Source organism: Drosophila yakuba, chromosome 3L (assembly GCF_016746365.2).
Source record: "Drosophila yakuba strain Tai18E2 chromosome 3L, Prin_Dyak_Tai18E2_2.1, whole genome shotgun sequence".
Taxonomy (NCBI): Eukaryota; Metazoa; Arthropoda; class Insecta; order Diptera; family Drosophilidae; genus Drosophila; species Drosophila yakuba.
In genome coordinates this window covers 3,782,381-3,802,586 of record NC_052529.2, presented here as the reverse complement: position 1 = coordinate 3,802,586, position 20,206 = coordinate 3,782,381, and the positions used below count along the sequence as shown (strand labels likewise).

Below are 20,206 nucleotides of genomic sequence, written 5' to 3'. Positions count from 1 at the left end.
GTTAATGCAGGTTGAATGGTACTCTGCATCCCTGGCAGCCATCGTTTGCAGCCCTGCCCAATGCAGCCCTGGCAGTATACGTGTCGTGTCGTCGCTTTCTCATTCGTTTTGTTATTTTTGGGCTGAGAGGTACGGTGTTTTCTCGGGCAACTGCAAAGCCACAGCTTGTTCGGTTTCATTTTAAAGTGATCAATTGCACGCAAGCTGCAGCTCAACCAATTAACAATCAATTAATTTACGAATTTCAGTGCAATTGTGCTTCACAACAACAACACAAGAAAATGGCTCCACCACAGAGAATGCGCGTCGCCAACGAGAAGGCCAGCAAATATGTGACAATGCGTGGCAATGTACCCAAATCTTCGGTAAGTTTCGCTTAAAACTATTAGTTAAAACCACTCTGATTAGGGGAAAGTGGAGATAACAGCAAAATTGCGATTAGAATTGCTCGATAATCAATGGTGAAAAGTGCCACGCCGTCATTGATTTTATTATTGGTCATATGCATGCATGTTTGTATGTGTGCGGAGGCTGGCGTGTGTATGACAGTGTTATCGGCACTTCTGGAAATTCTGATTAGATGTTGCCATCCCATTGACGATTTCCACTAATCTCTTAATGCAATACACATGAAGTCAAAGCTAATCTGAAATATTTTACTTTGCAGAAAACGAAAGAGGGACAATATCCCGTGGGTCCATGGCTCCTGGCGCTGTTCATCTTTGTGGTCTGCGGCTCTGCCATATTCCAGATCATTCAGTCGATACGCGCCGCGTAAGGAAAAGCTCCAGCCGCATCTGGAGGAAGATAATAGACCTTTCCGGAACCTCCACTTGCTACTACTAACACCTTCCCTAGCTGAATAGTCCCCGGCAACATGTGCAACCAGAGGATGACCCCAAACCACTTGGCTTTATTTTCGTGTCTGCAATATCTACTCCTATAAAAACACACACAAATTTTAAGTCCATTTAAAGCATTTTGCATTAATTAATTTAACTGTAAGCTCTGCAATGTGCATTCCTGCAATTTTCTCCTAAGCACTCACACAACAAAATCAACTGAATAATGATCCCCGATCATTTATAGGCGATAAATGCATTTTTAAGATGCTTCTCGGCGCAGTTTTAAATAGTGCAAAGTGTTAAAGCGTTGTTTTCTAATGCAAAGACGTGTAGAGAAGAAACTATGAGTACATAACAATGATGAATATATGATAATTTTTTACCTAATGAAATTTTGTTTTAATACCTGTGGTTTTCTTTAAATCTGGGCCTACGGAAACTTTTTACTCCGTTTAAATAATCATTAAGTAATAATTGAAAACGAATCAAAGTAAATGGAATTAAAAAAATTTAAATCTCAAAATATTTTTTTTTGTTTGTGTTTTTTCACTCACGAGTTATGCTCATCCCTATTTGTGCGGCAACCCTGGTTTTGCCCAAAAATCAGCTGATAGACGCTGATAGACTTAAGTAAATTTACCACAAGTTGCTATTAAAATGCATTTAAACTTAAAAATTATTTAAAATAATTGCCAAAAAGCTAATGCGCCGCTTGTTTACATCGGTCAACGCCCAAATAATGTCAAAGAACAAGGGGAAATCAAAGGCCGCCGTTGAAAGTGCGAAAAGCGATGCAAAATCGACGCCGGCTAAGGAAGCCAGTCCGATTTCAGTCGACAAGAGCGGCAATATATGCATACAAATTCTGGCCAAGCCGGGTGCTAAGCAGAACGGAATCACAGGAATTGGCCTGGAAGGAGTAGGCGTCCAAATCGCCGCACCGCCCAGCGAGGGAGAAGCCAACGCGGAACTGGTCAAGTTCCTCTCGAAAGTTTTGGGTCTTCGAAAGAGCGACGTTTCTCTGGACAAGGGATCTCGATCACGCAACAAGATAATAATGATAACCAAAGGTGTGTCCACGGTGGAGGCCATTGAGCAGCTGCTGCGCAAAGAATCCGATTCATAGATTTGCCAGTTTCCCAATAAATACTCAATCAGAACTTTGATTTTTAAAACACATTTGCTTGTTTATTTGGTTTTATGTTTATCATCGATCGGGTCATCAAACCTTAATTATATATATACTCGATTCTTTATATAGCTATACCAACTAGAGCGCGTATGTAGTCTTTAGTTTTTATACATAAATTACTTGGATTCTAAATTATAAGTTCTTAAAACGACAACTGCTCTTGAATGTTCTGTGGGAACCTAACCATTTAACGAGTTATTCTTGGTTGTGTATGAGTTAAGCGTATGTCTGTCTGTCGCTTATAACGCGGCAAAATGTTAATGAATACAAAATTTAACTCGGCCGTAGTAAACTCAGTATAAAAGTTCGAAACGCAAGTAAATTGTGTATGTGAATGCGAGTGATAGAATGAATTTTGGTTGCTTGTGTCGACTGGTCGCTTAATCGACCTCCTCCATGTGGGAAGCGTCCTCGGTGTCCTCAACCAGTGAGGGGGCATCTCCGGCGCTCTGGGCATCTTCGGTGGTCATGGGCTCGTCCTCGTCGATTCCCAAGCCCAGCTTGATCATGCGGTAGATGCGGCTGGCGTGCACCTGAGGACTGTCCAGGGAGAATCCAGAGGACAGCAGAGAGGTCTCGAACAGCAGGATGACCAGATCCTTGACAGCCTTATCGTTCTTGTCGGCATCGGCCTTCTGGCGCAGAGTCTCCACAATTGGGTGATCGGGGTTGATCTCCAGCTGCTTCTTGCCAGCCATGTAGCCCATGGTGGCGGTATCACGCAGAGCCTGGGCCTTCATGATGCGCTCCATGTTAGCGGACCAGCCGAACTGCGATGTGACAATACAGCAGGGCGAATCCACCAGGCGGTTGGACACCACCACCTTCTCGACCTTGTTGTCCAGAATGGACTTCATCAGCTTGCACAGGCTCTCGAACTTGGCCTTGTCCTCTTCGCGCTTCTTCTTCTCGCTCTCATCTTCAGGCAGCTCCAGACCCTCCTTGGTGACAGAGACCAGCTGCTTGCCCTTGTATTCCTTCAAGTGCTGGATGACGTACTCATCGATGGGTTCGGTCATGTAGACCACCTCGAAGCCACGGGCCTTGACGCGCTCAACGAAGGCAGAGTTGCTGACCTGGTCCTTGGACTCGCCAGTGATGAAGTAGACGTGCTTCTGGTTCTCCTTCATGCGCGACACGTAGTCGGACAGGGAGCAGAAATCGTCGCCGGAAGCGGAGGTGTGGAAACGGAGGAAGTCGGCCAACTTGGCACGGTTGTTGCTGTCCTCGTGCACACCCAGCTTCAGGTTCTTGCTGAACTGGTCGTAGAACTTCTTGTAGTTCTCCTTGTCCTCGGTGAGCTCCTCAATCAGCTCCATGGTCTTCTTGACCAGGTTCTTGCGGATCACCTTCAGAACCTTGTTCTGCTGCAGCATCTCACGGGAGATGTTGAGGGGCAGATCCTCGGAGTCGACCACTCCCTTCATGAAGTTCAGGTACTCTGGGATGAGGTCCTCGCAGTTGTCCATGATGAAGACACGACGCACGTACAGCTTGATGTTGTTGCGCTTCTTCTGGTTCTCAAAGAGATCGAAGGGAGTGCGACGGGGGATGAAGAGCAGAGCACGGAACTCCAGCTGACCCTCCACGGAGAAGTGCTTGACAGCCAGATGGTCCTCCCAGTCGTTGGTCAGGGACTTGTAGAACTCGCCGTACTCCTCCTGGGAGATATCATCGGGGTTGCGGGTCCAGATGGGCTTGGTCTTGTTCAGCTCCTCATCCTCGGTGTACTTCTCCTTGATGGTCTTCTTCTTCTTGGCATCCTTGTCCTTCTTGTCGGCATCCTCATCCTCGCCAACATCCTCGATCTTGGGCTCATCGGTGTCCATCTCCTTCTTCTCCTCATCACCTTCCTTCTTCTCATCATCAGCCTCATCATCGCTGACCTCCTTCTCGCGCTCCTTCTCTACGAGCAGCTTGATGGGGTAGCCAATGAACTGGGAGTGCTTGTTGACAATCTCCTTGATCTTGCTCTCCTCCAGATAGTCGGTCTGGTCCTCCTTGATGTACAACACGATCTTGGTGCCGCGGCCCAGGGGCTCAGAGTTGTCGGCACGGACGGTGAAGGAGCCTCCGGCAGAGGACTCCCACACGTACTGCTCATCATCGTTGTTCTTGGAGGTGACAGTCACCTTGTCGGCGACCAGGTAGGCGGAGTAGAAACCCACACCGAACTGACCAATCATGGAAATGTCGGCGCCAGCCTGCAGAGCCTCCATGAAGGCCTTGGTTCCGGACTTGGCGATGGTTCCCAAGTTGTTAACCAAGTCGGACTTGGTCATACCGATACCGGTATCGATGATGGTCAGGGTACCAGCCGTCTTGTTAGGGATCAGCTTGATGTACAGCTCCTTGCCGGAGTCCAGCTTGCTGGGGTCGGTAAGAGACTCATAGCGGATCTTGTCCAGAGCATCGGAAGCGTTCGAGATCAACTCACGCAGGAAGATCTCCTTGTTCGAGTAGAATGTGTTGATGATCAAGGACATCAGCTGAGCAATCTCAGCCTGGAATGCGAAGGTCTCTGTTTCTTCCGGCATCTGCAATGGATTTACAGAAGGATTAGGATTAGTTCTAGTTTGTGGCTGAAACATCAGTGAACAGCAGCTGCCCTCCGTTTTATTCTTTTCCCTCCTCCTCTTTAGCACATGCCTCATTTAACATGCGCATGTACCAACACAGTGGTGGTCGATATTATAGCATTCACTTTGCCAAGCGTAAAATAGAGTTAAGAAGTTTAATCTTATGCAACGCTTACTCTATTGTCGTCTTTAAAGCATGTTTAAAGTTGAAATATTTTCATTATGCGGAGTTTGGTCGGTTTCTACTTTTTCTACCCCTGCTGTGACACACTCTTGTCTGTGTGTGTGAGTGAGCATTGCATTGAAAATTCGTACATCACCAAGGAAGTTAGTGGAAACGTCTAGAAGCCCAAGGAAAACTAATCGGTCTGGCAACCAACTTGAAAATGGAGCCAATATCAAATAAAAATATAAAAATCTAATGACTGACGCCACGCTTTTATTTCGAAGTATTGGTAATTGGCCTGCATGTGTGTGTGTGTGACATGTGCAATTTAAATTGGAAATGCAAAGAAAGCACGTGTAATTGTAAATGAAGGAAAGTCATTTATAATTAGTATGCCTATTTGGCATGATGTTTAATTCATGCTGATACATAGCAACCCCTAGAACATTCTCGAACGACGAAAAATAAAAAAACCGGCATTTTGTGTTACTTTGCACGTTGTCACCCCTAAAAAGAGCGGCATAAGTCGATTTAACACTAAAAGGCTCTTGCATTAATATATAAAACGAATATTTGTTTAACTTGGCTTCTAGAACTTTAAAATCGATATCATACATTTGGGTCAAGAACATTCGAGATGCAGAGGACCACGCAAAATGCACAAATTAACCATTGTCACTAAAAAAAAAATGATGCACTCTTTCTTTCTGCATTACTCACCTTGTATGTATGTTTTTCGTTCTATTCACAGAATAAAGGTAAAAATACAGATATTTTCACTTTGCTTTGTATAGAATTGGAAATTCACAAAACTTCAGACGCTGCTTGCTGTAACGACGCACACCTCACGAAATTTTTTTAAGACTCGAACCGGCAAACGACGCGCGTCGGCTTTTATAGAAAAATCCGACCCGAACTCGAAGAGTCTAGAAACTTCTAGAGGCTTCCAGATGCCAGGGATGCAATTTCCTGTGCGTACTCAGGGAGATCAGTGTTGTAATACGGTCGAAAAGAGCGCAACCTGTGCGGGCGAATTCAAAAATTGTACTGAACTATGTTTGATGGAAACTCGTCTAAATGGTCGGAACGATTGACCACGGCCCACTTGGACTGCTTAAAATAACACCATTGGTTACAAAAACGGCCACTAGGTTTGTATTGTATTCAAATAGAGCGACAATTTAATTTTTTCAACTTAACTTATTTGTTTTGTTTTAAAAACAAATTAATTTAAAAATGTCTAGCTTATGATCTGATTTATTTTATTGTACAATGTTTATGTTTATTTTTGTCCACCGGACTATCAAATATCGACGGAGTTTTCAGTGTTTATCTGGGTCAATCCTTATTTGGTAAAATCTTTTTATTCCATTATTGAATAAATAAATCAAAACCCATAACCCATTGTCAACGGTTTTTTACCCGAATTAAGAGGTATCAAATCGTTGATCATTTCGTTTTGGTAAATTCACATATCGATAACTCCTATCGATATCTGCAGCTGACCTTAACTTTTCCACCACTAAAGAACATAAAATTAGTTTGTTTATATTTGAACAAATGGGCGGCACAAAGTGTTGTTTTCGTGATTGTCCGGTCAGTTCTAGCCGCAACCCCAATATGCACTTTTTTAAGTTCCCCGTTAAGGATCCGAAAAGGTTAAAGGACTGGATGAGGCACTGTTCAAACCCTGATGTTTCGAATGCACCGCCGAGCAAACTGGGAGCCAAAACAGTTTGTGCCCGGCACTTCCGTGTGGAATGCTTCATGAACTACAAAATGGACAGACTCATTCCCATGCAGACGCCCACTTTGTTCAGGATCAACAGGGATCTGGCACTGGACTTTGCAAATCTCGACCAGAACGGGGAAGCTCTGCTCGTGAAGCTGACGCCTCCTAAGCAGTCCCACCTAATACCGCCCAAGGATTTCGAGTGTCCTCTGGGATTCGTGGATGGTGATACACAGAATGTAGAGGTTATTAAGAAACCAAATATAGTTGACTTGAGAGAGGAGGAAGAACACCAAAAAGAAAGCGAAGTCGACGAAGTTTCCGGTAATCTGGATACGGAACAGGAGCAGTCGTGTGTAAGCAAGGAGAAATCAGCGGTGGCAACTACGAGCTCTACAACATCAACAAGCGATTCGGTTATGCCTCAAAACATTATAGATATTATAAGTCAACTGCAGCCTTCATTGGGCATTAAATTGATTAAAAGGCCAGTCAAGAGTCAACCAACAAGCGAGATTGCCTTGCCTCTGCTTGAAGAGCAGCTCCTACAAGAACAGACTGATGAATTAAGCATGATGCAAACAGTCATTAAGGAAGCAGAAAAGCATCGTAAACCGACAAGTTGTATTATTGACGTTATTAAAATACCAAAGCTTGGCGATATATGTCAAGTAAAGCAAATCCCCACTAAAAACGAGTACCGGTCAAGTAAGAGGACTGTGGTTAAAAAACGTGGCATGCAGGAAGGTGATGCCGATAAACTGAATGAAGAGCAAGTTACCGAGGAACAGGCTAAGAAAAAGAAGCTACTCCAAGAAGCACAAATGGCTGAGAACAGTTTCATATTAAACCGAAATAGACAAATGCAAGAGAAATTCTGGGATGAGCAGAAGCAGACTCAGAAATTTGAGAAACCCACCCAATCAACCAATATTAATCCTTGTCCTAGCAAAGAAAATGTTCAAAGTAGTGAGCCCATTTCCGAAACCTTATCTGAACCTTTTCTAAACCTTGAAGAGAACACATTACTAAGTACTGACAGTGAGGACGAGTCTGCACCAGATGAAAAACCATCTTCCTCCGAAGATGCCCTGCGGGAAAAGCTTCTTCAGGACTATGATACCCTACAGGCCGAGTTTGACAAGCTGTCGGAGGAAAATGCCAAACTGAAACAACGGCAAGCGGAACTCCCAAAGGCTCCAGCTCCCATCAAACCCGCTGCCATCTCCATGAGCAAACCTCAGCTTTACATGGCCATAAAGAAATACGTGGGACCCACGATGGCCGCCTTGCTGCGCATGGAAATGTTTGGCGGCTCTGAGGATCGCACTTGGAAGGATGACGAGCAAGAGTTTGCCACAGAGCTACTCCAACTGGGTGATGAGGTGTACAAGTACTGTTGCGACGAGTGGCGCTTCCGCTTGCCCTCGATTCGGATGGCACGCTCCTGGCTGGAAAAAAAGAAAACAGACGATTCGGAAGAGTTTCTTGACTTATAGTCTATTTTGCCATTATTGGCTTGGTCATTTTAAAGGTATTTTATTAATAAATTATTTGATGATTTAGTTTAAAGCATTTTATCAGTTCCGATACATCTAATAAAATAAGTTTTCATTAAAAACGCTTTAAAATCTAATAACGAATTTATATTTATTACCAAATTAATTCTTGACAAAAGCAAAATATTACTAAGCAAATGCAAGTATTTATATGCTTGGTACACTATATAAATACCACAGTTAAGTCAAGTGGCAGATGATGGAGTCATCGGTGGCCGTGGTGACGCAGATCTCCTGGGTGGATGCGTCGCAGAAGTAACCATCCGGGCAGCTTCCCGTCACATTTGTGGGCGTTGTGGCGCCAAAGCAGAAGGCGAATGTGGAGCGCGAGGTGCAGGCGAATGTGTAATTGGGAGCACACTGGCCACAGCTATCCGTATCGCCACAGCTGGCAGGAGTTTCGCTCCTCTGGAAACAGATCACGGGCTGGTCCGTGCACACCAGGCCATCTGTGCAGACAAAGGTCTGGTTGGTATTCGGCTCAGTGCCGCCGAAGCACAAGTTGTATGCGGTCTGGTTGATGCAGGAGGCTCCATTCGTTTGGCACACATCACAGTCTGCCTGGATCCAAGCGATTGGCAAGGCTGCCAAAGCTGTCAAGGCAATCTGAAAGTATGTAAGGAATGTGGTACAAACCCTTCAGTGATGAACTTTTACAACTCGAAAGCCAACTTTTAAAATAGAAAACCAACTTTGTTTTAAAACTAATGTAAGGGTTTTTAAAAAACTTACCAAACCAAGCAATTTGTACATCTTCACAACTGTGTGGAGCTTCTGCGAATGATCAGACAGCTAAGTGCCAGTCTTATTTGTACATTTTGGCAGCCGTGCCGAATTTTGTTCTATGGCACCGTAAAATTTGGGAGCCTTGGGTAATAAGAATAGCTGGTTATCTTTTTATGGGCGCCAAGCAAACGCTAACTGAGGGTGTGGTCTTAGGCTTAGGCTCTATAAAGAGAATTGGCACTTGGCCAGCCATCACAAGTAAGTTGCTCTTCCCGGCAAACAGACAAACTATGCCGGCACACATTACCCTAAAGGTGAGTCGAGGGAGCAGTGAACCACAAGAAAGTAATTCATTTCGTCTATTCCAGCTTCTCCTACTCCTCTCGATTTCGAAATGGGCTTTTGGGCAGTCCGATTGCTCCGACTGCTCCTCGACAAATGGACAATATGCGTGTGTCAATGAGACTGCCTATGGGTTTTGCTTCGATCAAGGCACCGTCGACCAAGATGCGGTCCAAAACTGCCGCGATGGGTACTACTGCGTCCTACAGGGATTCTGTGCACCCATGACCTCAGCGGAAGTGAGATTAAGTTAACTCCGCAGAGACTTGCCAATTCTCACACTTCTTTTCCCACAGCCGGCTTGTGCCACAGTCACTTCTACGTCAACAACGGATATTGTAACAGGTTGGTAAATATGGCACATATCTCTCTTTTTAATGGGTTTATTGGCTGCGGTTTTATTACCTTGTACTTTGAACTGTAAGATTCAAGTACCCTAGAGACTACAGACTCAACAGTATCCACTACAGCTGAAACCAGCGATTCTACAATGACTGAACCCACAACATCCTTGATCACCACTGATTCAACCACTTCCGAATTTTCTACAGATTCGAGTACCGATTCTACTACATCTGAGCTGACTACCGAATCCACTTCAGATTCTACTACATCTGAGCTGACTACCGAATCCACTTCAGATTCTACTACTTCTGAAACTAGTACCGAATCAAGTACAGATTCAACTACATCTGAACTTACAACTGATTCGAGTACGGATGCAACAACTACTACTACTGCTGCAACGACTACTGATTCCAGTTCCGATTCATCCACATCCGAACTGACTACCGAATCGAGTACAGATTCAACTACAACCGAGCTTACCACAGATTCAACCACATCTGCCACCAGCACGGATTCGAGTACCCAAACTACAGTACCTTCGGAAATAGATCCCAACGCCTATTGTGCAAAGTTGAAGGCCAAAGGATACTTTCGAGTGGAGAACGATACAACGTGCCAGATGCAAGTATATTTATCAACTTCAGTATGCAATGGTCTTAAGTGTTGGTTTTTCTAGGTATGTCTACTGCTATAAATTGAGTCTGGATTATCTGGGCTGGCTTTATTATTGCAACACCAACGAATACTACAACTCAGATACAGAGGCCTGTCAATCCACACGACCGAGCAATTGCTAAGTTAAAACGATTACAGGAAACTCTATGCATATATCTTTCTATTATCCATTAATAACGCGATTCTGTCAAGAATTTCGATTGGCTAAGTAACTGGGAAAATTCGTACTTTTATATTAATATTATTTTTTATTTTAAAGCAATAAATTAATATACATACACATGTAAAGACTAGTGTACTACTATTCTAGCATATAACTATGTATTCTAAAGCTTCCACATTTTACACACATCCCGTTGGCTTGCTGATACTGCAGAATTTGCGATCGGCATCAAAGAATTGCCCGCTCTTGCAACTTTTAATTAGTGCCATCGTTGAGTCATTGACTACATAACAATAGACGTAGCTGTGAGTAAATTTCCATTTTAGTACGTGGTAATCTGTATAATCAGTAGAGTTGCTTACGTGGCGCATGTGGAGTCATTCTGGTTCGCAATCATCCCCGATTTACCCGCTTCCCGACACGCCTCATCCGCACTCCAGGATGCCGCGTCCAGATCCTTTGGTGCAGGAGCTGGCACAGCTAGCAGGCAGTGAACCAGGAGCTATTGGGTGGATTCATTTGATTGAGGATGTGGATCCAACGGCAGTCCTTGCATAGTTACCAGTGATATAATTAGACTCGTCCACATTGTCGATATAACCTTGCTACACTTCGCACACTGAAACCTTGGAGCACCAAAGTGGCCTTTAAATACCAGTAGGATTTAATCTGTAGCATCGTTTATCTCGGTACGCTTTGGCAATGTATTTAATGTTTATTGCGTACGTTTATTAATTTGTTTTGTCACCCCTACGCGTACATACGTACATGCATATGTACTTTGTTTATGGACTTCTCAGATATGTGCGAATTTCTGGGTAAATTTTGGATGTTGTCAAGAAAAATATTCCGGTTGTTTTGAATTGCAGAAATGAATTTATTGGCTTTCCCATCTTCTATCTTGAAAAATGCTATGAATCATTATCTATTTTTGATGGTCCAGAAATCTAACAGTTTTAACCATTGGATACCTGAAGTTTAGACACAATAATCAGGCTTAGTGGAGCTGCATAAGTACAAAGTGGCATCAAAGTATTCGCCTGTCTTGCAAGTCTTTGTCAAAGAGAAGACCGATCCATTACTAACATAGCAATATATATAGCTGAAAGAATGGGGTAACTCAGTTAGATTCTAGAAATATAATCCGAATATGAATACCTTTTGCAGGTGGGATCATCTTCGTTTTTCATTATGCTAGACTTTGTAATGCCTTCGCATATTTCACTGGACTCAGTACTGGGTTCGGTAGGATACTGGATTGGTGGCTCCGTTGCCTCTGCAGAACACTTAGCTGGGACTTGAGAACTGCACATTTTTGAAATGGGATCAAAGTACTGGTTTGTTTTGCAATTCCTTATCAAAGACGTAACTGATCCCTTCGTCACATAACAATATACATAACTGATAATTTGATAGTGATTAGTACAATTTGTATAATGTATGCCATTAAGTTGATTTACGTTCTACAAGTTGGATCTTCTTGGTTTTCAATTATGGTGCTTTTTGTAACTTCACTGCACGCTTCTTCCGCAGTCCAAGTTGTTGAGTTCTGGTCATCGAACTCCGAAGCTGGCAAAGCCGAGAGGCCAGTAGCCAGCAACTAAAATATATACAATATATATATTTGCATAACACCGATTAAGGATATTTCTAAAGGCCTCACCAGTAAAAACATTATACACAGCCTCATGTTTAGCTTAACCGCACTGCCTATTGCTTTCTAAAGCATAACAGCTCCAACTGGCTCTTAAATAATTATTGGAGTGGCCTGTTTCCCCGGCTATCTTATCCATTTTTTGAAAATGCTATCTAATCTTTTTATTATTCAAAGAAATCACATTTTTTATTGGTAATCAATAAATCTGATAATGAACGATTAATGCTGTTCGAACATAAAAATTAAGTGCAGTAGTCCGGCTTGGTAGCGGTGCAGGTTTTCAAGGAAACATCATAGTATTGGTTGGTCTTACAGTTCTTTATCAAAGCTGTCGCCGATCCATTGACAACATAACAATATAAATACCTAAAAGAATGGTTTATGTTAGTTATTTCCTGGAAATTCGTGGTTTACGTACGTAGTGCATGTCGGATCGTCTTGGTTTTGAAACAGAGTGGTCTTAGTGACAGTCAAGCAAGTGGCCTCAGCGCTCCAAGGTTCCGCTGTGGTGGTACTAGCCGTTGTTGTAGTCACGGTGGTGGTGGTTGGAGTAGTGGTGCTCACGGTGGTGGTGGTTGTTGGGGTAGTGGTGATCACGGTAGTGGTGGTTGGCGTAGTGGTGTCTACAGTGGTTGTCTCCTCCACGCATCCATCCGGCCTTGTGGCGGTACAAACCTTCAAGCTCGTACTGAAATACTGATTAGCCTTGCATGAAGTGACTTTTGTGGAATGAGTTCCGTCGGCATCAACTGTACAGGTTATAAAACTGAAAAATGAACTTTTAGTCTATCATCCAAAACCAATTTCAGGGGGTATTCACGTGGTGCAGGTGGGATCATCGACGTTTTCGAAAAAGGTGTTCTTAGAGTATTGCTGACAGATATCATCGGCATCCCACGGAGCTTCAGTCGAAGTAGTAGTTGGGGTCTCCGTGGTTGTTGTGGTAGTGGGGATCTCAGTTGTTGTTGTGGTAGTAGGAGTGGTAGTTGGGATCTCAGTAGTTGTTGTGGTAGTAGGAGTGGTAGTTGGGATCTCAGTAGTTGTTGTGGTAGTTGGGATCTCAGTGGTCGTTGTGGTAGTTGGGATCTCAGTGGTTGTCGTGCTAGTGGGAGTGGTAGTTGGGATCTCAGTAGTTGTTGTGGTATTTGGGATCTCAGTGGTTGTCGTGGTAGTGGGAGTGGTCGTTGGGATCTCAGTGGTCACTGTGGTAGTTGGGATCTCAGTTGTTATTGTGGTAGTTGGGATCTCAGTGGTCACTGTGGTAGTTGGGATCTCAGTGGTGGTCGTGGTAGTTGGGATAGCAGTGGTTGTCGTTGTCTGGATCTCGGTGGTGGTACTGTCATTTTCTGTTTGGCAAACTGGATCAGCATTTTCATAGCAAGTGTAAAAGCCATCTGTGCAATAAAAGTCCTTTGGACATGGCAAGAGATCATATGATGGCACTCCTGGAAATTAAAACGTCTCGTAATCCACACATTTTAAATAAAATTTACGCACCGTCATAGCAGATGGAAAAGGTGGTTTCACTATGACAAGCGACATTGCTGGCACTTTGACACACATTGCATTGGGCCGCCACATATCCGATCAAAGTCTTGAATTTATTAATTAGTGATTATTAACCAGAAGTGTGCACAGTTTGTAGCAGTTACCAGTAAAACAAGCGCCTTTAGCCACATCTTTTTTGTCTCCAGTCGCCTTTCAATCTAAAATACTGGGGACGAACGAATCACCTTATATATATCTTTGGTTATCTTTAGAGACTTGCCGAAAAAGTGAGATATTTTCTGTATGTTTGCTTAGTTTTATTGCGGTGTTAGGCTTTGCGTCAATAAATAGTACAAGGCTACAAGTAATTTATAAAAATATATTCACAAATTGAAGGCGCGTTGGTTAGCTGAGAGCAGAGTACAAGTGTGCTTTACAACATATCTAGGAATACATAGATTCGAGTCGAGTTTACAGAACACCAAATGAACGGATATAAACATATATCTTTTCTTATCGGCGAAAAAGAAAGGCTTCCGCTTAGGACGCACATTGAGGCCGGTATAGCTAATATTTAACATATTACTTTATAGTTTTGTGTATATAGGGGTGTATACTGGATAGTTATATGTTCGCATAGTTGTCGCGTAGTCTTGTGGAGTTTTTAAATTGCATAAATAGGTACAAACTATAGTATAGTCTAATTGTAAAACATTTCTTAAGGCAAATCATAGCGGTTTAAGCAGCACTTTACACTTACATATGTAACTTGCTTAAGGCAACATCGATGTTCTAATGCGTTTAAAAATAAATTCGTTAATTTCTAAAACGAAATAATACTTCGTCAGCAAATGCATTATATTCGAGTTCATGTTGTGGACGTATACTGTTCGAATGTTTTAGACGCAGCCGTACTCATACCAGATGCTATTGCTCTTGTCTTCGGTCCGCTTCCTTGCCGACTTGTCATCCTGCATGGTCGACCCCGAGACGCTGCCGCTGGCCTGCAGCAGAGGGCTCTGGTCCCCGCTGTTCGGGGTTCCTCCGATCGTGGTGTTTATCCGGTTGTACATCAGAAACGTGGCTGGGCCCACCGAGGCACTGTTTTCGGTACTCTTCTGAGGCGTCTGCGGTTCCGCGGGCGTAGGAGTTGCGGCATTGCCGGAGCCACTGCTGCCACCCGACTGCGACTGTGCGGCGCCGGGAGTGGAGCCGTCGGGAAGCTTCTGGTGCTCATCGATAAGATAAACGGTGCGTCGAGAGCCGGCCGTTCCGAGGGTCAGACTACTGCCCGTCACGTCTGGCGCTTCAAGACTGCTGCGAAGCAAATGATTTATCAGTAACTAAATGAATTAAATTATTTAAACACAGGTGGGGAGCGACATAAAAAGGAAAATACGCATTGTGAGGGGGAAAAATGGAATAAGGATTGACAGTTGCCACTTAAAGCTTTGGAGTAGACTCCGATCTGTTTCAATTGGCAGGTTTTAATGGGATAGAATGAATGTTAAACATCAAAAGCGCATACCCGTGCACGCTATTTCTACGTGAGTTATTCAAATCCGTACGTTTCTGAGCCTGCAGGCTACTGCGCACGGCGCCGCCTCGTTGGATCGAGTTATCCAGCAAATCCCTACTCGGACATAATGTACAGTGTTTGTTTGGTGCGAGTGTTGAGTTGTGTATAATACATGTAAAAAGAACAAATACCGTGAACCCAAACATCTAAAAAACATCCTTTTCCATCCCAACTGAATGGCTTACCGCTGCAGACTTTGGCGGAGCGGGACATTCCTCTGGAGCAGGTGCGTGTCGGAGGCAATGGACAGTGGCTCCTCATTGCTATTATCTGACTCATTGCCGCCAGATTCGGAACCGATCACGAACTGAGAATTGGTACGGGCATCATCTACCCAAGAGCGACGGTTCTGAAATAAAAAGTTCTTTCGTTAGTAAATTTCTTTACTTTCAGTTTAAGTTTCAGGAAACTTACTCGACTGGGCACCTTGTTCATTAGATCCGAGCTAGCCTTCTTTACTCTTCTAACTAGCATGCTGGCAAATGGTTTTCTGAAATTTTAAAGTAATTGGCTTAATAACAAATGTAAATTGTATGGTTTTATTATTTACTTCTTGTGCACTGTGGTCTCTGACTTCTTGTAATGCTCCATTATTTTCTCCTCCAGCTTTTCCTTCTGCCGCTTGAGGCTGTGTACCCGTTCGGTGTAGTTCTTCTCCTCCTCATGGAAGTGCTTTTTGTCCTCCAGTGATATGGCCAAAAGTTCCTGATATTGCGAGAGCAATTGAGACACATTGTCCATTAGAGCCTTGCGCTCCGAGTCCAGCTCAGCATTGTTTTGAATCAACATCTGCATGCAAATAGGATATTAATAGAAGGGAATTAATTTCTTGGTATTTTTTAACCCACCTCACAACGCTGCTGAACCTTGCTGTATTCCATTTGCAGGCAACGGACTTGATCGCTCTTGGCATTTAGCTCGCCAGAGAGCTCAGTGTTTTGTAGCTTCAAACTGGAGTGCTCCATGCGTACCATCTTATACTGCTCCTGGATGTTTTTGTATTCGTTCTTGAAGCGATCGCTGGTGGCGAAAAGATTGCGGAAGTCGTCTGTAAGTTTGGAGTGCTCGGTACGCAGGATTGACAGATCCTCGCTGCATGTTTTCATGTTGTTGTTCTGAATGGTCAACTCCTCAATGCGTTGCTCCAGTGCCGACTGCTGTTCACGTGTATCTCGCAGCTCCTGACGCAAATCCCGCACTGCAGCCTTCAGCTGCTCCTTGTCCTTGTTTAGAGACTCGTACTCCGCGGAGAGTTGATCATGCAGGCATTGCAACGTAACCTGATCCTGCAAAGCATGTTTGTGCTCCTGCTGCAGTGAATCGATTTCTTTGAGCAGCGTGTCTTTTTCGGCAGCCAACTGGGAGTTGGCCAGCTGTAGAGCTACATGCTGGGTGTTCAGCGACGTTATTTGCGAGCCCAGAGCAGCCACGTCCACGCTGAGACGAGCATTCTCCGTCTGCAGCTGAGTGTTAGAATCCTTAATACGGGTCAGCTCTGCTGATTCTCGTGCTGGACTAAGACGTAGCTTGTGCTCGAAGCGAAGTTCCTGCGAAGAAGGTTGCGTTGGTGCAGGAACTGGAGTAGCCGCGAGTTCAATGTTCTTTTCCACCGTAAAGATCTCCTGACGGTGGCATAGCACACACATATCGGACTTGACGCCACCTTCTCGCTCCTCCTCCTCCAGCTGCTCTCGGGTCACGTTTAGCATTATCTCGCGAACCGTTTTAAAAGTCTCCGGGTTGCGCACCAGTTTCTCCACCACATGCTCCACATTCAGCTCACCGGGCTCTTCGTCCGCCAATCCCAGTTTCTCCAAGTTGTTTCGCACTTTCTTCGTTACTAGAGTACCAGTGACCAAGTCGTTTCGAAGGGTGCTTATCATCTCTTGATCAATAATGCGCTGTGAAGCTAGCTCTTGGTTTTGCTTTTCCAGTTCCACAAGCTTCTGATGCACTTGCTCCGAATCTTCCAGTGCTTTACCCAGTTTTTGAATTTCCTTGCTCTGTACATCGAGCCGATTAATACTGTCGTCCAGCTGCACAGACTTTTGCTCACTGCCCTCCTTGAGTTTGGACACCTCCTTAAGCAGGCTGGCGTTTTCGCGCTCATAAGTGGAGACCTTTGCTTCGATTTCATAGAGCTTCTGTTTAGTAAGCTCGTATTGCTTTGATTTTTCCGAGTATTGCTCTAGTTCCTTTGTCTTGCTCTCCGCCAACCGTTCAAGATCGTCGGCTCTACGCTGAATGCTTTCGTTTAGGGTTTGGATGCGTTGCTTTTCTTTGTTTAGGGTTTCGACATGTTGCTCGGCATCAGAAAGCTTTTGACGGTCAGCCTCGCGTTCCAGGCTCTGTCGATCGTAGCTCTTTTGGCGATTATCCACGGCATCCTGTAATTTTTTGTTCTCTTCGAGGGCATTTTTAAAGACCCCTTCCAGTTCGACATTCTGTTGAGTCAGACGCTGGATGTTTTCTTGCATCTGCTCAGTTTTAAGAGACAACTTTTTCTTCTCTTTTTCTAGTTCTAGCATCTTGCTGGTGGATTCGTGGAAGCTACTTTCTTTTAATTGTTCCAGTGCAGCAGTCAAACGACGGTTCTCCAGCTCGAGCTTGAGTGCACGGGTTTGAGCATTGTTCGTTAGCTGTTCCGAAAGGCTATTGTCGCCCGAGTTGCAATCGTCTTCGTTTTCGGAAAAGGATTTATCCAAATCAATCGTTGAATTGAGATTCCTGGCCACCAGTTGCAGTTGCGCATTCTCCTCCAGCAGCTCTTCTAGCTTGGAGCGATCTACGTCCCGTTCGAGAGCCATGTCGTTGAGCTTTTGCTTGTATTTAATGATCTCGGATTCCAGGGAGATGGCATGCTCGGTCCTTTTTCGGTATCGCTGCAACTGCTCCTCCAGCATTTCTCTGAAAAAGTGAAAGGGTAAAAGTTAGAAAACATTAAATGTTATTTTGATTGGGTAATATACTTGGATTCAAGCAGCACACGGTTATCCTCACGCAGTTCCTCAACGCGCGATTTATAAAAGTCGGAGTCACCGAGTTTCTCGCGGTACTTCTGAACTTCCACTTCCAGGCGATCAGCTCGTTCAGCCCTTTCCCGGAGTATGTCCACCTCGTCACGATATGCCGATGCCCGCTTGGCCTCCGTAAACCATTCTTGGCTTTCCTGGCGCAACTTGTCAAAGCGCGCCTTCTTGTCATCCAGCTCCTCACGCAGCTCCAAAAGATTCTCGGACTTTTCCTCGCTTAAAAAAAAGGTAAAAAGTTAAATAACTGTTGGATTTGTTAATAATCGTTTATCTTACAGTTCTTGACGCAGCTTGCGGTTCTTCGAACGGAGATCGGCACATTCTACCGCAAGGTGATTGCTCTCCGAATTGGAGGAAGATGAAGGTGTTGAGGTGGCTGTTCCGTTTGAGGGAGAACGTGAAACGCTGACACCTTGGCCACACTCCACCAAATTATCGTTGGCTGCCATTTCGGTCTCCACGCACGCCAAATCGATCCACTTGAGATACATGACGTCCCGCTCCTTGGTTAGGCGCAGGATGTGCGTGTACATGCTTTGCGGCGTAAGTCGCTCCAAGGAGTCCTCGGTGAGCACCAAACTGTGGCTGTCGGTCACCTGTTTGATCAGTCCCACAATAGCGTGCTGCGTTTCTAAGTCCAGTTCCTTGATGCGAGCAATAAACAGCTCCTTGTTGGGACATTGCACTGCTGCGCCGAGAAGCAGGGTCAGCAGGGTCTTCATCTGTTCGAGTCCGTTTTTACTCTCCGGATGATGACCCAGGGTGAAGACATCTGGGAGGACCAATATGGTTTGACCTAGCTCCTCCTCAAAGAAACACTTTAGATTTCTCACGACGCACTCGAAGTTCTTTGCCCTCGCAATGCTGAGAGATTTCCCATTAAGATCGATCAGCTCGCTGGGATTATTCTGCGGCTCAGGATCGATCTGCAGCCAAACGCTGTGGATTATGTGGCCATCCAGCAGGGAGGTGTACCCGGCAAGAAGCTCGGCACGTGGCAGACATGATTCCAGCTGTAAAGGAAGAAAATACCAGTTTTAGATATGGACTTCAACAAAGCGGACGTGAATATGTTTATTAGCTGGACAAGAGCTCATTACGCCTCAGTTGTCATTGTACCGTAAGCTGTCTTGAGCAAGTTACAATGACCTTGGTTCTTTGGCGACTGCTGCGGAAAGGCACATCCATACATACAGTTGGGGTCAAAAAAATAAGAGTCCAAATTATACAAAAATGCGCTGAGATTTCGTATATTATAAACTTCTCTAACTGAATTAAACGCAGTTAAAGCTATGGATTATAATTATACATTTTTTGAGGTTTCCCTGTAACGAACGACTCTATTTCGTTGACCCCAGCTGTGTGTATGTGTGCGTGTAAGCAGGTTGTTCTCACGACATTGTTGTTGTTTTCGCCGTTTCCATATGTGAGCGCTTGGCAATCGAACACTTGAATTATTTATGCCAAGCACATAAGCCCACTGGCGATGCAAATATCGAGCATGTTTTTTTTTTCCATAGCACCCGCAGTACTCACCCAAGAAATTATGGACGAATTTACAAATTCATCAATTTCCATTGGCGTCGCGGTCGCAGTGCCAGCCATTATTGTTGTTGTTATTGTTATTGGACGGACGGGCGGAATAGGTAAATGCAGGTATGTATGTATGAGTGTGCGAGTGCCGCTGCCCTGCCGCAATGGAACAGCTGCGGCTTCACCAAAATGCGATGCTATGAGAGTTAGTTTTTTATTTTCCCAACAAGTAGAGTCCAACAACAGCCTCCCGAAATTTTTGCCAAGGACGGGGCATTTTCACATTGCACATGCAGTCAAGTCGCAAGATCACAGTTGTAACAACACTAAAATACGTTGGAGAGCACTTTGTGGGTTGATTTGGCTTTAATAAATTAGGCAACAATAAACACTACAAGGCAGCACTATAAGAAATAGCGAACAATTTTTTGGGAAGACTGGACTGTTGGAAAAAAGCATAATTTGTGCCGGTGATGACACTCCGCTACTGCTGCCAACTATCGAATGCGGTGGAGGGGTCTAGCGATGGAACTTAGTGACAAATAGCTAACTTGTCACTAGCTAGAAATTAGCCAAATCCAATAAATACA

The 20,206-nt window shown here is 44.4% G+C and overlaps 10 protein-coding genes across 17 annotated transcripts; 4 read left to right on the top strand and 6 right to left on the bottom strand.

Annotated features, from left to right (window-relative positions):
- The first annotated feature begins 31 nt into the window (after nt 1–31).
- On the top strand, nt 32–1,232 carry LOC6532777 (stress-associated endoplasmic reticulum protein 2). The gene is made up of 3 exons (XM_015194115.2): nt 32–129; nt 249–365; nt 668–1,232. Exons 2-3 carry the CDS (start codon nt 282–284, stop codon nt 776–778), a joined length of 195 nt encoding a protein of 64 aa, XP_015049601.1. The 5' UTR covers nt 32–129; nt 249–281; the 3' UTR covers nt 779–1,232.
- Nucleotides 1,233–1,444: 212 nt separating this feature from the next.
- On the top strand, nt 1,445–2,024 carry LOC6532776 (UPF0235 protein C15orf40 homolog). The gene has a single exon (XM_002093482.4). The coding sequence runs from the start codon at nt 1,549–1,551 to the stop codon at nt 1,969–1,971; it is 423 nt and encodes a 140-aa protein (XP_002093518.2). The 5' UTR covers nt 1,445–1,548; the 3' UTR covers nt 1,972–2,024.
- On the bottom strand, nt 2,007–5,695 carry LOC6532775 (heat shock protein 83). Its single transcript, XM_002093481.4, has 2 exons — nt 5,503–5,695; nt 2,007–4,574 (listed from the first exon to the last, which is right to left on the bottom strand). The coding sequence occupies exon 2, from the start codon at nt 4,572–4,574 to the stop codon at nt 2,418–2,420; it is 2,157 nt and encodes a 718-aa protein (XP_002093517.1). The 5' UTR covers nt 5,503–5,695; the 3' UTR covers nt 2,007–2,417.
- A 597-nt stretch (nt 5,696–6,292) lies between these two features.
- Nucleotides 6,293–9,034, top strand: LOC6532774. Its single transcript, XM_002093480.4, has 2 exons — nt 6,293–8,048; nt 8,193–9,034. The coding sequence occupies exon 1, from the start codon at nt 6,343–6,345 to the stop codon at nt 8,011–8,013; it is 1,671 nt and encodes a 556-aa protein (XP_002093516.1). The 5' UTR covers nt 6,293–6,342; the 3' UTR covers nt 8,014–8,048; nt 8,193–9,034.
- Nucleotides 8,254–8,862, bottom strand: LOC6532773. Its single transcript, XM_002093479.4, has 2 exons — nt 8,806–8,862; nt 8,254–8,679 (listed from the first exon to the last, which is right to left on the bottom strand). The coding sequence occupies exons 1-2, from the start codon at nt 8,824–8,826 to the stop codon at nt 8,254–8,256; spliced, it is 447 nt and encodes a 148-aa protein (XP_002093515.1). The 5' UTR covers nt 8,827–8,862.
- Nucleotides 8,963–10,452, top strand: LOC6532772 (cell wall protein IFF7). 3 transcript variants are annotated; one of them, XM_039373490.2, is made up of 5 exons: nt 8,963–9,113; nt 9,168–9,380; nt 9,438–9,486; nt 9,567–10,110; nt 10,166–10,452. In XM_039373490.2, the coding sequence occupies exons 1-5, from the start codon at nt 8,973–8,975 to the stop codon at nt 10,284–10,286; spliced, it is 1,068 nt and encodes a 355-aa protein (XP_039229424.1). In that variant the 5' UTR covers nt 8,963–8,972; the 3' UTR covers nt 10,287–10,452. The 3 variants fall into 3 exon arrangements, with proteins under 3 accessions (XP_039229424.1, XP_039229426.1, XP_039229423.1); XM_039373492.2 differs by having other exon boundaries at nt 8,963–9,380; nt 9,693–10,110; XM_039373489.2 differs by having other exon boundaries at nt 8,963–9,380.
- Nucleotides 10,453–10,491: 39 nt separating this feature from the next.
- On the bottom strand, nt 10,492–11,042 carry LOC6532771. The gene is made up of 3 exons (XM_002093477.4): nt 10,890–11,042; nt 10,690–10,829; nt 10,492–10,630 (listed from the first exon to the last, which is right to left on the bottom strand). Exons 1-3 carry the CDS (start codon nt 10,914–10,916, stop codon nt 10,507–10,509), a joined length of 291 nt encoding a protein of 96 aa, XP_002093513.1. The 5' UTR covers nt 10,917–11,042; the 3' UTR covers nt 10,492–10,506.
- A 141-nt stretch (nt 11,043–11,183) lies between these two features.
- LOC6532770 lies at nt 11,184–12,144 on the bottom strand. The gene is made up of 4 exons (XM_002093476.3): nt 11,991–12,144; nt 11,788–11,927; nt 11,486–11,728; nt 11,184–11,429 (listed from the first exon to the last, which is right to left on the bottom strand). The coding sequence occupies exons 1-4, from the start codon at nt 12,015–12,017 to the stop codon at nt 11,306–11,308; spliced, it is 534 nt and encodes a 177-aa protein (XP_002093512.2). The 5' UTR covers nt 12,018–12,144; the 3' UTR covers nt 11,184–11,305.
- Nucleotides 12,141–14,528, bottom strand: LOC26535452 (salivary glue protein Sgs-3). 2 transcript variants are annotated; one of them, XM_039373488.1, is made up of 7 exons: nt 14,394–14,528; nt 13,637–13,698; nt 13,482–13,578; nt 13,017–13,429; nt 12,805–12,977; nt 12,403–12,750; nt 12,141–12,350 (listed from the first exon to the last, which is right to left on the bottom strand). In XM_039373488.1, the coding sequence occupies exons 2-7, from the start codon at nt 13,661–13,663 to the stop codon at nt 12,227–12,229; spliced, it is 1,182 nt and encodes a 393-aa protein (XP_039229422.1). In that variant the 5' UTR covers nt 13,664–13,698; nt 14,394–14,528; the 3' UTR covers nt 12,141–12,226. The 2 variants fall into 2 exon arrangements, with proteins under 2 accessions (XP_039229422.1, XP_039229421.1); XM_039373487.1 differs by having other exon boundaries at nt 12,805–13,429.
- LOC6532768 (girdin) lies at nt 13,768–20,105 on the bottom strand. 5 transcript variants are annotated; one of them, XM_015194111.3, is made up of 9 exons: nt 19,620–20,105; nt 18,360–19,096; nt 18,021–18,299; nt 15,900–17,958; nt 15,602–15,840; nt 15,466–15,541; nt 15,237–15,400; nt 15,001–15,105; nt 13,768–14,786 (listed from the first exon to the last, which is right to left on the bottom strand). In XM_015194111.3, exons 1-9 carry the CDS (start codon nt 19,686–19,688, stop codon nt 14,372–14,374), a joined length of 4,143 nt encoding a protein of 1,380 aa, XP_015049597.1. In that variant the 5' UTR covers nt 19,689–20,105; the 3' UTR covers nt 13,768–14,371. The 5 variants fall into 5 exon arrangements, with proteins under 5 accessions (XP_015049597.1, XP_015049599.1, XP_015049598.1 ...); XM_015194113.3 differs by having other exon boundaries at nt 13,768–14,789; nt 19,620–20,104; XM_039373485.2 differs by having other exon boundaries at nt 14,624–14,789; nt 15,041–15,105.
- Nucleotides 20,106–20,206: the final 101 nt, after the last annotated feature.

Coding starts and splice junctions, on each gene's coding strand:
- LOC6532775 (XM_002093481.4), bottom strand. CDS start 4,574: ATGCCGGAAGAAACAGAGACCTTCGCATTCCAGGCTGAGATTGCTCAG.
- LOC6532771 (XM_002093477.4), bottom strand. CDS start 10,916: ATGTGGACGAGTCTAATTATATCACTG. Junction 10,830..10,889: donor CGAGTCTAATTATATCACTG/GTAACTATGCAA, acceptor TCCACCCAATAG/CTCCTGGTTCACTGCCTGCT. Junction 10,631..10,689: donor AATGACTCCACATGCGCCAC/GTAAGCAACTCT, acceptor ATTTACTCACAG/CTACGTCTATTGTTATGTAG.
- LOC6532776 (XM_002093482.4), top strand. CDS start 1,549: ATGCGCCGCTTGTTTACATCGGTCAACGCCCAAATAATGTCAAAGAAC.
- LOC6532774 (XM_002093480.4), top strand. CDS start 6,343: ATGGGCGGCACAAAGTGTTGTTTTCGTGATTGTCCGGTCAGTTCTAGC.
- LOC6532773 (XM_002093479.4), bottom strand. CDS start 8,826: ATGTACAAATTGCTTGGTTTG. Junction 8,680..8,805: donor TGTACAAATTGCTTGGTTTG/GTAAGTTTTTTA, acceptor ACATACTTTCAG/ATTGCCTTGACAGCTTTGGC.
- LOC6532772 (XM_039373489.2), top strand. CDS start 8,973: ATGGGCGCCAAGCAAACGCTAACTGAGGGTGTGGTCTTAGGCTTAGGC. Junction 9,381..9,437: donor CACCCATGACCTCAGCGGAA/GTGAGATTAAGT, acceptor CTTTTCCCACAG/CCGGCTTGTGCCACAGTCAC. Junction 9,487..9,566: donor AACAACGGATATTGTAACAG/GTTGGTAAATAT, acceptor TTGAACTGTAAG/ATTCAAGTACCCTAGAGACT.
- LOC6532768 (XM_015194113.3), bottom strand. CDS start 19,688: ATGGCTGGCACTGCGACCGCGACGCCAATGGAAATTGATGAATTTGTA. Junction 17,959..18,020: donor CGTGTGCTGCTTGAATCCAA/GTATATTACCCA, acceptor TCACTTTTTCAG/AGAAATGCTGGAGGAGCAGT. Junction 15,401..15,465: donor TGAACAAGGTGCCCAGTCGA/GTAAGTTTCCTG, acceptor TTTTTATTTCAG/AACCGTCGCTCTTGGGTAGA.
- LOC6532770 (XM_002093476.3), bottom strand. CDS start 12,017: ATGAGGCTGTGTATAATGTTTTTACTG. Junction 11,928..11,990: donor TGTGTATAATGTTTTTACTG/GTGAGGCCTTTA, acceptor TATATATTTTAG/TTGCTGGCTACTGGCCTCTC. Junction 11,430..11,485: donor GATGATCCCACCTGCAAAAG/GTATTCATATTC, acceptor CCATTCTTTCAG/CTATATATATTGCTATGTTA.
- LOC26535452 (XM_039373487.1), bottom strand. CDS start 13,663: ATGTGGCTAAAGGCGCTTGTTTTACTG. Junction 13,579..13,636: donor TAAAGGCGCTTGTTTTACTG/GTAACTGCTACA, acceptor AATAAATTCAAG/ACTTTGATCGGATATGTGGC. Junction 13,430..13,481: donor CTTTTCCATCTGCTATGACG/GTGCGTAAATTT, acceptor TTTAATTTCCAG/GAGTGCCATCATATGATCTC.
- LOC6532777 (XM_015194115.2), top strand. CDS start 282: ATGGCTCCACCACAGAGAATGCGCGTCGCCAACGAGAAGGCCAGCAAA. Junction 366..667: donor GCAATGTACCCAAATCTTCG/GTAAGTTTCGCT, acceptor TTTACTTTGCAG/AAAACGAAAGAGGGACAATA.